At 33.7% G+C, this 13,263-nt stretch overlaps 1 protein-coding gene across 2 annotated transcripts in view; it reads right to left on the minus strand.

Annotated features, from left to right (window-relative positions):
* The window catches only part of MDGA2 (MAM domain containing glycosylphosphatidylinositol anchor 2), a 925,908-nt gene that overhangs the window by 3,833 nt on the left and 908,812 nt on the right, over positions 1–13,263 (minus strand). For both annotated transcript variants that reach the window (XM_036269191.1, XM_036269200.1), the window contains 2 exons: positions 12,844–12,974; positions 200–305 (listed from right to left, as the gene is read on the minus strand). In XM_036269191.1, coding sequence (XP_036125084.1) covers positions 200–305; positions 12,844–12,974 — 237 coding nt within the window. The remainder of the gene's footprint in view (positions 1–199; positions 306–12,843; positions 12,975–13,263) is intronic.

Below are 13,263 nucleotides of genomic sequence, written 5' to 3' on the forward strand. Positions count from 1 at the left end.
ACTTTCAACAACTAGACTGATACAATTTCTCACTAATTATACTCAATTAAAGACTGATACTCTCTACACAACACAAAATGGATTTTCATGCTCCTTTTGTATGTGAGTAATTGATTAATTTTTTTAAAAAGTTTAGTTTTATTGATATATCTCTTCATGTGATCACAAAGTTCAAACCAATTCAAAGAGAGGCACTTACTCTTAGTCGTTAAGTCTTGTTTGGCACATTCTCCTTCGGCAATTGATACATCATCAATGGCAATGTCCCCTTCTATGCCAGGACCTCGAATACCTTCAAAAATGAGCTACAAATATGAATGAAACAAACCTAAATGTAGAGCTTTAATTTACAGATTAATTTCTACTGAAAAATTTATGGGTAAAACCTAAACTTGTCAATAATCCAAACATTTTTTATACCTGATGGTCTTCAAAATTCTTACTTGCAAAAACAAAACTATCTCAATAAAAACCATAATGGGATATGCCTTGCATAGTGTAAGTTTTTTATAGCAAAATCTCTGTGTTGATTTAAAAACAATACTACACTTAATTGAATGATATAAAACAACTACTACAAATCTTATTACTTTTTATTTTCCGGGGTAAGGGAAACATTTTTGATTGAGCAGTATTTCTCTAAAAAAGATTCCCTCCAAATTTCTCTAAACACATAACACTGATATTTTAGAAATTTTTAAGGAATGAATCAGTCCTGGGCTTGCTACAAAAGTATTATGTTTTTTGAAGCTCAGAACAAGGGTTTAACCATCTCTATGAAATTGTTAAATCTCCGGCAAATACAGTGAATGGGTTCCTTATATTCCCCAAATATTATAATTTACTGCTATAATTTCACTTTTGACATTCTATTTTTAAACACTTGAAGATATTTGTGGGTCTACTTATGGTGAATGTTTAGTAGCCAACCTTCAAATTTCCAGTATCTAGAACAATGGTTGGTACTGAGGCTTAATACACAAGTATTGAAAGAATGGACTAGTAAAATATCTTCCTTTATCGCTAAATTCTGGATACAATGACAATAAAGTGGTAATTAGCAAATCATTATACCAATTATTATTTCATTTACAGAAACAAAATTCTTTCAGAATTTTCTCTATAACCCTTTAATTATTTCTTGCTTCCATCTAAACCTTTTAATTTGTTTGATATTAAAAGGCAAACTATGCATTTTGTGACTGTATTTCTAGAAAAAATTTCTACATGTCAAAATAAAATTTATATTTTGGTCTTTCCAGAGAAAAATTAGCTTAATAAAGACCAATTTTTAACATCAAGCTGATATGTGCAGTTTTATAAAATTTCTAGCCTTATTTAAATGCAACAATTTGTGGTGAAAGTCTATTTATATGAATATCAAAATTTTTGTTTTAATTTTTTGTCTTTGATGATATCTTAATATGGCTTCTTAAAGGCATATTTGTGGTGATTTTCAGATCATTTAGACTTCCTTTGAGAAGAAATCTGTTGACACATTTGTCTCTGATATGCTATTATACTTTCTTCAATTGAACTAATTAGTAAGCAGAAGAATTAGTTATTAACTTTGAATTGGGTTCCTGTCACCCACTTGAATATTGCCCATAAGAATAAGAATAATTTTCATAACTTGAAGGGGAAAAAATTTGAGAAGTTTTTACTATTATATTTAATTTCTACAGAGAGGTTTTCCTGCTTATCTGTGTTGAGGTATGTTAATAAGTAGTGTCCAAAGCTATTTCTTGGAAAACATCCAAAATGTCCTGTATCACTGAAGCCATAATAAAACTGCAGGCCAGCACTAAAATCTCTGAACCAAGTTAGCAGTACGCAAATGTCCAGTCCTCAGAACTGTCAATGAAGCATTGCTTTGGCTGTCTGGAAATAATTAATTATACTTGACTTGGGGTGGTGTTTTGGAAGGAGGTAGCTGGGAAGTGGATAAACACCTCTCAGATGACTGTTTAAATTACAAGTGAAGATTTTAAAAAATGACAGTAGTATAACCATTCAAGAGCACTGAATGTGGAAAAGAAGTCATTTTAATGACTGCAGCATATTCTACCTTATTAGATAGATATTTATTTAACCAGTACCTTATTGTCATTGCTAGACATTAAAATTATATTTAGCAGTTCTGAACAAGGCTGAGGTGACTACATTCTAAAATATTTTATACACACTTATTTAGAGTACATGGCTATTTAAGGTCATTAAAAACTGTCCCTATCAGCACTCTATCTGTGAGAAGGTATTGTCTTTTTTCTAACCATGTGTTTTTAAGTCTTTTGGGTATTTTTATTTTTTTGATATATGCCGTTTACCTGGTAGAGAATCAATGTTAGAATAGATCAGTGGTTATTCCCACCCCCCCTTTTCAGTTTTAGTTATGGAGAGAAGACTCAACATGAATAGAATGTTATCTTGGAGAAAGTCAAAGCTCATAGATCCGTGTTGATATGAGTCTTATTTCAGAAAGTTAAGCATTTCCATTTGGCCACAAGGCTAATCCTTTATTAAATGCGGGCAAAGTGCTGTCATCACAAATTTTTCTTTTGTGCAGGTATTTTAAGAGATCTAACTGAATAAAGTGTAGATTTCTGACTTAGTCGAATTTTAATTCTGGAAGGAATAAGAATGTATTACTCAGGACAATTTGGTATAGTAAGGAGGAAACCTCTTGAGTCATCAAGAATTTTGATTTTAAAAGATGGAGAGAGAAGGGAAGGGGAGTCCACAGAGCAGGCAGAGTAGAACGCAGGGTCTGCAGAGCAGCCATGGCAAAGCTCAGGAGATGTGCTGTGTGCAAGGCAAGATGCTGGTGAAAAGGCTAATAAGGATACGTTACAAAGTTCTACACCTGCTGACACAGAATTGAAACAGAAGCTGAAGTCATAATCCTTTTATTGGAAGGGGGGCTGGAGAAACAGGTTTGGGAGTGCACAGAGTTTCTCTCTGAGCTATGCAAAAGGGAATAGATACTAAAATGAACCACAGTTTTTCTTATTTAAAGTACATAATTATTTTAAATAAGTTCTTGTTACCTGGAGATAAGAGTCAAGATAAAATAATTAGGTTATTTGAGAAAAATGAAAACTAAAATCTATAAATAATCAAAACATTCCTGACTTTTTCCACGTTGCTTTCCCTGGAATGACCCTGCGATTGCTTACAGCATGTCCAGACTTCTGCTACTGACTTGAAAATGCTAAGCACTTTGGAGCAGGGAACACACATCCACGAAAATAGAGAAAAAATATAGTCAAACTTATCTTCATCTCCTTAAATATTATTATCCTGGTATTTCCTATGAAATAAAAATCTCTTAATAGCATGTATTAAATCATCTTAATAGAGATTTAGCAGTGAAATCTGAATATTTACATATTCACTTTAGTTTTCAGCTACTAAATCTGTAAGGAGGAAATATTAAACTCTTCTGTTCACTTCACAGAATTAAATTTACTGGGGAAATAAATTTAAATCTGAAAAATATAAAAAGGTAAGCACTCCTCTTTTCTCTACTTATTTCCTTTTTCTTCCTTTCATTTGCATCTCTGTGCAGATGGATTAAAAACAGAAGGTGGACCTGGCCAGTGTGGCTCAGTGGTTGAGTATTGACCCATGCACAAGAGGTCATTGGTTCGATTCCCAGTCAGGGCACATGCCCAGGTTGTGGGCCCGATCCCCAATGAGGGGCATGCAGGAGATAGGCAATTGATGTTCTCTCTCATCGATGTTTCTATCTCTTTCCCTCTCCCTTCCTCTCTCTCTAAAATCTATTTAAAAAAATTAAAAAACGAAAAACAAATCACAAGGTGGGATCAAGCTCATGTTAACAGTCAAGTCTTAAGGCAGAGAGGTTGTGAAGGATGCCACCCCCTTTCTTTTATGGTCAGACTGAGAGGGAGTGTCGGGGAGCATTTCATGGTAAACATCTGGGTTGAATGACTGATGTAATTGAATATGTGTGTACCTTCCTAATGGGAATATGTTGACTGTAAGTGTGTAGTTGGCTGAAAAACAAAAATACAAATCAGCAAAAGTCAAAGTTTCATGTGTTCAAGTACTGCCTACATCTAGAACATTCTTATATCAATATCTCATCCCTTGGTGATCCTGAATGAATTGTTATGGTATTAATATTGGCTGATTTGTAAATCTGTTTCTTCCTGTACATTTATCTGTACAACTATGGGTAAAACAGTCTGTCAATGTATAGAGCAAGGTGATTACTTTCTATATAAGCATAGTGGATGTTTCATGTATTGTATGGAAATAAATCAGGGATTATGATAAAAATATTTTCTGAAAATCAAACCATTGGTACAGCTATAATCAGTATTTTTAATCTTTATTTGCAATCATGTGGTGACAGCAAGTCTAATCCAATAGGCCAAGGAAGCACTGTAGTCTTCCTCAGCATCTGCTCAGAGCAGGAAGGAGGTCTTGAGCAGTGTGCTTGTTTCCTGTGACTCTCCATAGCAGTCGTGCTATTGAGAAGCTACAGATTATGTTTAACTTGTTTTGACTCTCACAGAGAAATATGTTTTGCATTGTTCTGTTTTTGTTCTGAACTCCAACTCCAACTATATCTTTGAATCATTATAACAAAATTTTGCAGGTTCTAATAAACTCATACATGGCTTGTGGATTAAGACCTAAAGAGATACTGTTTAAAAAATATTCTTGTGATTTTGAGGTAGATAACAGAAATAAAATGCATAGATATTCAGCTTAAGAATGTACCAGAACCAAATTTTCAAGTGTTTATAAAAGAAATCCTTGGTGACAAACATCTTTTCTCCAATATAAAAATGAGGATAAACTATAGCAATTAATTGTAATATGAGAGTATCTCAACTTGGCAGATGTGACCTGTATGCAATGAAAAAATCTGAAATGCTCTCTAATTGAATAAGTTAAATTGTGTCATATTTTTATGAAGTGCCATCATGATTCTGACTACTATTATATTAAGAGATAAAACTATGTTCCTTTCCTCTTCTGTACTTCCAAAATGCATTTGGTTAATTACCATGAAAAAAAAACAAAAAAAAAACAACAAAAAACATCTAGATACTTGGGGAAAAAATGTTGAAGTTTAGGTCTCCAAAAAGAGGGTTCAGATTACGCAGACCTGTTCTTCATACACAATCATATTGATATTATTTACAATGGTTTTTCTGAATGAAATGACAAATTCAAAATTTTAATGTTTTCACTGTATGTCTATGCAATTCAACAAACTCAGTATGCAAGAAATACTGCACAATCAGAAAGGTAACGCTTGGTTTATAAATTCAAGTGACAATTAAAAAAATGTATATATAAATATATAAATATATATATATATATATTTCTTTACTATAATTATGCCACAAAAATTATTTTGATTCATGGACTGAGAGTTTCTTACATACCTTATAATGCTTTGAAACATACACATACATACAGATGTCAATACAGAGACAGAGATATAGATGATGCTGTCAGAGCTGGTATTCAAATATAATTTCTCAGTAAAAGAAGAGCTACATACAGAACTAATGAGTAAAAGTAGAGAAGGGAGTCAAAGAAGAAATGCACCTCTGGTAACCTAACTTCAGCATGAATGTGCCTTCTGCAAATGTTCCCAACGTGTTATTTCCTCCCGAGGAGAGAAGCATGACCGGTCATTAATGCAAAGGCAAACACAAAGTCTAAGAATGTAGTTCGAAAACTGACAGCGTATCACGCTCGAATAAACTTCAGGATATAAATACATTTAAAATATTAATTATTAATTAAATGTAAATTGACAGGAGTAATTTTACCTTTATTGTTTTCACTGTGTCAACAAACAATTGAACTAGCGTTAACCATTACAAAGGAGATTTGAAGAGAGGCAACATTATAAACCAGGTGTACAGCCTTAGCTTCTACCCAGGGGAAGCTCTACAAATATGAACAGTGAGTTTAACTTCCAAAGACTCTGTCAGTCCAGCTTGCTGAATACATGGCAACTAGTCGTCAAAGCTTCTAATATGAAATAATACCATGAGAGTGTAATTGTTGGCAAAGACAGAAAGAAATAGATGCACTGTGCACTGCAATCGGCAGATGTTTTCAGTGGTTGCTTTAGGAACGCCATCCTCGTGTTTATCAATTGCCATGGATTTGGGCACAAAATGCCAGATATGTATCTACATGAGTTTGTGATGAAGTCTACTTAGGTTAATATTGATTAATATTATGTTTAGTTAGATAAACATAAAGTCAACATGATACAATAGGAGCACTATAATCTTTTTAATCCTTATTTAATGTTAACTATTAATGAATTTAAGACAAATTGTCTCAAAACCTAATTCCAAATCTTGAAATGAGGATATAAGAATAGAAAATCTCCAGAATTACTTTCACCTATAGCTAAGAAAATGAAATGACAGTATTTTATGCCTCACAATGTCTCTAGAAAACATTTGGAATAAGTAAGGTACTAAAAGAATGGTTAAATATTTTTTTTTGGTGATTGTGACATTCTAAGACAAACACTATATTAATTTTACTTTTGTGGGAAATTTCCCATAATTTTTTCAAATCCAGCAAAATATATTTTCATTACAAGCACTGATCATGCTAAATTAATTCTAGAAAAAGAGCCACAAACGAAATTTCACTATGACAAAACATCTATTTGCCCTGAAATAGACTACAGAATAATTTTATTTTCAGATAAGCTAATTAGATACACTCAAAGGACTTTGTAAGTGGTTATTTTTGAAAGGGTTTATGGACCAAACTAATTTAAAGGTATACAATTCCAAACAAATAAAACAACACAAGTGTTAGTGAACAAGAGGCTCAGAATCACTTATATCTCATTTAGAATTCTAAGAGGTAAGAGATAGTCTTTCCACTTGAATTAAAGATGTCCTAGAATGCCACAAAGCTACATTCGAATAATATTAAGACTTCTCCCAACTTAATTTATATGGTAATATATTCCATTCAATTGTTACCATGCTTTCCTGGTAGTCATTCCATACATAAGTATTTTTGAAAAAGCTTGCTAGGTTATAAAAGTTTTTGAGTAAAAAATACTTTGTCTGAAAAAAGCTCAAAGCAAGAAACCCCAAAACAACACAAAATAGTACAAAAACAAACAAAAAGGATAGGATGGTGTAGTTGTGTTTCATGTTTCCTTCAGTGATCAAGGTTTATAAAGTAAGAGAAAGTCCTGAGCCCATGGACCTAGAAATATGTTAGGGAATGAAAGAACATAGATATCTAACAGGTGATTTTATTAACTTTATTTTCCACTGGTCATTTAAATAGCTTAGAAATTCATTGATTCAAAATCTTTACTTTTTGTTTTTTCTTCTCGCCAAGTTAGAGTACCAGGAACCAGATGTTTTCTCCCATCTGAAACAACCAAATAACTGAACAGAATTTATGAAATGATGATGTTTAGGACACTAAATATCAGGTAATGAAGAATAATGATTCCTGAGATGGAGAGCAAACAGCCCTACTGCTGCCCTGCACAGAGTTGATAGGCCACGGTGCAAGAGAACCAAGGTGGAGCCTGGGAGAAAATCTGAGTTAAAGAGATGGAGCTCAGGGTCTCAGGAGTCTAAGGCACTTGAAGTGTGCAGGGTAGAATACCAGCAAAGGAAGTGTTGCACAGAAAAAAAGAACTACAGAGGGGCCCCCTTCACATATTCAGAGACGTGCTGATCAAGACATTAATGTGCGGGAATTACACACGACCTGGAAAAGAACCAGAGGGATGCATTTAAGGTAACAGTACCCAGCTCACACAGGACTTGGAAAACCTCATAATAATCTATGAGGCTTTGTTTAGAGTACTCAGAAGACTCTCAGTCCAGTGTGAGAAATAATTAGCCCTATAATCAAACACTGCTCTGGTCTCACCTAACAAGCCTCTTTTTTTTTTTCTTGTTTTTTTTTTTTTTTTTTTTCAATTAAAGTTTACATTCCATATTATTTTGTATTAGTTTCAGGTATATAGTATAGTGGTTAGACAATTACACACTTTACAGTGTTCACGTGGCACCGTACATAGTTATCACAACATTATTGACTATATTTCTTATGCTGTACTTTACATCCCTATATCTATTCTGTAACTTCCAATTTGTATTTCTTAATTTCTTCACCTTTTCACTCAGTCTCCTAACCCCACTTCTCTCTTTATATCTATGAGTCTGTTTCTGTTTTGTTTGTGGATATTGCTATTTAGATTCCAAATATAAGTGAAATCATATGGTATTTGTCTTTCTCGACTGACTTATTTCACTTAGTATAACTCCATCCATGCTGTCACAAATGGTAAGATTGCCTTCTTTTTTATGGTCAAGTAATATTCCATTATATATTTGTACCACATCTTCTTTATCTAATCATCTACTGATAGGCACTTGGGCTTCTTACATATTTTGGCTATTGCATATAAAACTGAAATGAATATAGGAGTGCGTATATTCTTTTGAATTTGTGTTTTGGGTTTCTTTGGGTATATACTCAGAAGTGGAATCACTGAATTACCTAACATCTCAAAAGCAAGGCCAACAATGATAAAACTGTTTCCAAGTAACTCAACTATATCCCCAAACAAGCTCAAGAATATTTACAGAAATACAAAAGTGTCCAGCACCTATCAAGATAAAATTCATGATTTGTGACATCCAATCTCACTACCGGGCATGCAAAGAAGTAGAAATATAACAATTTGTAATGAGGAGAAAAAATCAAACAAACAATCAATTAAAACCAACCAACAACTGACACAGATGTTAACATTAGCAGACAATGCCATTAAAATAATTATTATAATTTGATTTTGTATGTTCAAAACATTAAACTAGAGACATGAGAAATATTTTTTAAAGATTCAAATTGTGTTTGTAGAGATGAAAAGTACAATGGCTGAAATGAAAAATATACTGAATAGTATTGAGGGCAAATTAGAGATTTCAAAAGAAACAATTAGTAAATGTGAAGACAGAATATAAACTATCCCAAATGGAACACAAATAGAAAATAAAGAAAACGACACAAAAGCACATCATAGTCAAATTGCTCAATACTAGTGATAAGAAGAAAATCTTAAAAGCAACCAAAGTCACATTGCATGTGGAAGACTAAATGTAAAAGTGTCAGCAAACTTATTGTTGGAAAAAATGCAAACAAAGGCAGTAAAACAGCATCCTTCAAGTTTTAAAAGGAAACACTAGAATACTAGACTCAGAGAAAATGTCTTTAAAAAAATAAAGGTGTTACAGACATCTTCAGAAGTACAAAAGATAAAAAGAATTCATGTTTAGCAAATCTACGCTACAATATATGTTAAATGAAATCCTTTGGGAAAAATAAAATCAATACCAGATGGAAATATGGATCTACAAAAGGGAACAAACAGCACCAGAAATAATCACCACTTTGAGTACCAGTTCCGCAAACCCAGTCAGATTTACAGTTGGAATAAGAGCTGATGACAGTGAAGTTCTCCAAGGTCTGACTCATTGTGCATAAAGCTTTATTCATCGGAACATTCTTGAACATCTGCTTTGAACATTCTTGGAAATCTCTTTGCGTGAATTTAATATGTAAATTGCAGAGGCTGTTTGTAATGAGTAGTAAATGTTTTGCTGTGAATTTACACTGACCACATACTTCCTGGTAACAAAAGACTAACTCACATCTTGAAATCCCCTTTTTAATCAACAGTTCTGTGAACAGGATGCGATGGACTAAGAGGTAAGATGGGCCAAGTCACAAAGAAAAACAATTCCTTTCTCTAAGATCACAGCATCAAACAGGGAGCTGCACTCTGCTGCTTGTCTCTTCTCTCTGTGAAGACCCTCTCATTGCTCATATCGAGGGCGACATTCCCTTTAATATTCTCCCTGTTGCAACATCCTGAATGAAGAATTTATTCACTTGCAAAAACAAAACAACACAACAAAATCTATACCATTTCTAATGGGAAAAAAAATGATAGAAGAAAGCAACTATTTGCACAAATTATGTAATCATTTAAAATCTGCCTGTAGGTCATTCCGTTAATTCTGTATCATGAATCATTCAGTCAAGATGGTGGTCTTCCCTAATTTCTCAAGAGTGGACACTCTCTGTAATGACCAGTCCAATAGACTCTATCTGCTTTCCAATTTGGGTACCATTGTCTTTAAATTCTGTGAACACCAAACTTTCCTGGATCTCCTTCCTTTTAACTCTAAAAAATACTACAGGATCAAACTGCTCTTCCACAGTTTATGTGAAAGTTTGGTTAGTGTTCCGCATGGTTCTATCTTTTAATCACTGTTTACACATGTGTACTTTTCCTTGGGAATATCAACCACTCCCAGAGTGTTAGGTAGCATGTACAACCTGGTGAGTCACAGACTGTATGTCCCCAATGTTTCAGATAAACATGTTGACAGCCCTTCTGCACCTTTTTAAAAGGATATTTCACAGGAATTTTATATTAACATGTCCAAGATAGGAGTAACCAGATTTCTCTCTGAAGCTTGTCTCTTTTCCTCTTTTTGTTGTTGAAGGTAATGTGTAGTACAAACATTACCCAAGACCCCCTAGTTATAAAGTTCTTAGTCATTTATGGCTACTTTCCAAATTCCCAACATAAAAATGTTCTGCTGGTTTTTATACCTAAATATAATCTTTAAATCATCCCCCCCCCCCTTTTTTTTAAATCACTTCCCTAGTTTTTTCCTTCCACATATTTTATGGTGTCCTACCTAGTTTGGCAGATTAATGCCACCTCCTTGAACCAGAATTCTGTACAGCAACCTGAGTGATACTGCGTTTCATTACCTGAGAAAACAGTTTAATGCCTCCCCACTGCCCACGTTCCTTAGGTTCCTTAACCTCATCTCACACTAGTCTTTGATTTATTTTTGAGAACCAAGTTCCAGAAAAAATGTTTCTCTGTTTCTCTGGCAAATGCTGTGGTATAGGACCTCAATGTCTTTATTCACTCTGAACTCAGCTGCAATAGTCCTTGGCTTTGTAGTCTATCTCTTCGAGCCAGGTTTCACCTCATACAGTCAGGTTTTCTTTTTAATCCTTACCCCAGGACATTTTTGCATTTATCTTCAGACAGTGGGAGTAAGAGAGAGAGACAGAGAGAAACATTGATGTGAGAGAGACACATCGATTGGTTGCCACCCACACGACCCCAACCCCACAACCAAGGTACGTGTTCTTGGCCGGAATTGAACCCAGACACTTTGGTCCATGGGCTGATGCTCTAACCGCTGAGCCAAATCTGCCAGGGCCAGTCAGCTTTTCTTATTTCATCTCCATATGGTTTTTGGTTAGTTATACTCATGAAACCTTACATATATCTCTATTACTTCAACTATTACATCATGTGATGTCTGTGTTTAGATGCATGTGTATTTCCATGATTCTGAGGTAAACAATATTTTTTAAATCTTTATGCCTAGCACGAACCTGGCACACAGTAGTGGTGCAAAATATATGTATTGTACTGTTGTCAATGACAAGAAATTATTGTCTTAATGATGCTCAATAAATATTTATTAAATGGATGTTTATGTCAATAAGGATTATCCCGAAGGGATATTAACATAACTATTCTCTTAAATAACCTATGGTATACATATTTGATTTAATAATTTTATGTTGTCAAGGCAGTCATGTTGGAAGCACAAGTATGTCTAGAAAAAACAATTTTTTAGAAAGAGGCTCTCTTTGATGCCTATATAGGTATGCCCATTTTAATATTAAGGTTATGTTTATCAGTAATACTTTGGAGTTCTGTCTCCTCAGGTCAATTTGGTTTGATGATATATTGCCATAGATTCAATTTGCACACTTATATTCTTCTTCATAGAAACATAATGATTCCCATGGTCTATGATTTCAGTAACTTTTATGTGTTTATAAATAATCAGCTAGACTTACTACATTATTCTTTGCCAATGTGAACAACTGTATGCATTTTTATCATCCTGGTTAGATTTAGAAGTGCAATTTCTACATAAAAGCCATTAGAATTGTATAGATTAGATTACCAGAAAATGGCATTGCTCAAAGAAAGGAAAAGCATAATTGCAGCTGTCAGATTTTTTTATACTCTTACTGTATATACCATGAAATGCATCTAAAATCACCAGTAGGGAAAAAAAAAAAAAACAACAACCTTAACCTGAGTACATAATATAGTTGCACAAAATCACTGAAAGTCCATTATTTTCTCTACTGAAATAATTTCATGAAATATTGTTTCTAGCCATCATGGCCATTGTTATAGTCATTAAAATGTCTATTATACATTTGCAGCTAAGTCTCAATTCCATCTAAGCCTTACTTCTTTTCTATATAAAAACAAAGAAAAATAACTTGTTAAAGTTCTCTTTGTGATAAATAACTAAACTGACATTACCACATAGAGACACGTTTTGCTAAAGTATATAACACTGCATCAAGATTCCGAAAGCTTAATTGAGAATTGATTATCCAGCTTTCATTATTATAAGAACCTATTTTATTTGTCTTCGGGGAACAAAATATACAAGTGTGATTTTATAGAAATGGATTACATTTTCTCCAGGCAAATCGTTTGATAGACTATTATTCAAACATACTACTTCACAGATGTTAATCAATAAAGGAAAAGGGCATTTTCTCTTTATACAGCAGCTTTTACAACTAATCATCTGATTTCTGTGATGATTATATCAAAGAAGTTTTTAATATTTATATTCTAATGTTTGTTGAAGGTCTGCCTTTAACTCTGCTCACGTGCAACCAGCGATCTATCCGCAGAATGGATTGTTTGCTTACCTGAAATGAAGTAATTGGATATATATTAACATGAGCCTCATTCCATCGTTGTCCTTTATTCCCACTTGAAGACCACAGTGGATTCTCTATCGTTGTCTGCCCTTTCAAACGTAGATAAACATTTAAAACACCTAAAAATAACAATAAAATTTTATTTTGTACATTTGTTCTGGCTTTCAATGTGTTTCTCCTTGACCAAACACTTTCAAAAATAAAATTTTGCAGAACATTCTAGTGTCTCCTCCTCTCTTTCCCTCTCCTTTCCAATCTTGCTCTTATGACCTTTGGCCTATGTGGCAGGGCTGCAAAGATGACAGTGTCCAAATCCCTAGAACCTGTGAATATTACTTGAGATGACAAAAAAAGGCTTAGCAGGTGTGATTACATGAAGGATCTTGGATGGAGAGTTTATTTTAGATC

Source organism: Molossus molossus, unplaced genomic scaffold (assembly GCF_014108415.1).
Source record: "Molossus molossus isolate mMolMol1 unplaced genomic scaffold, mMolMol1.p scaffold_m16_p_1, whole genome shotgun sequence".
Classification (NCBI taxonomy): domain Eukaryota; kingdom Metazoa; phylum Chordata; class Mammalia; order Chiroptera; family Molossidae; genus Molossus; species Molossus molossus.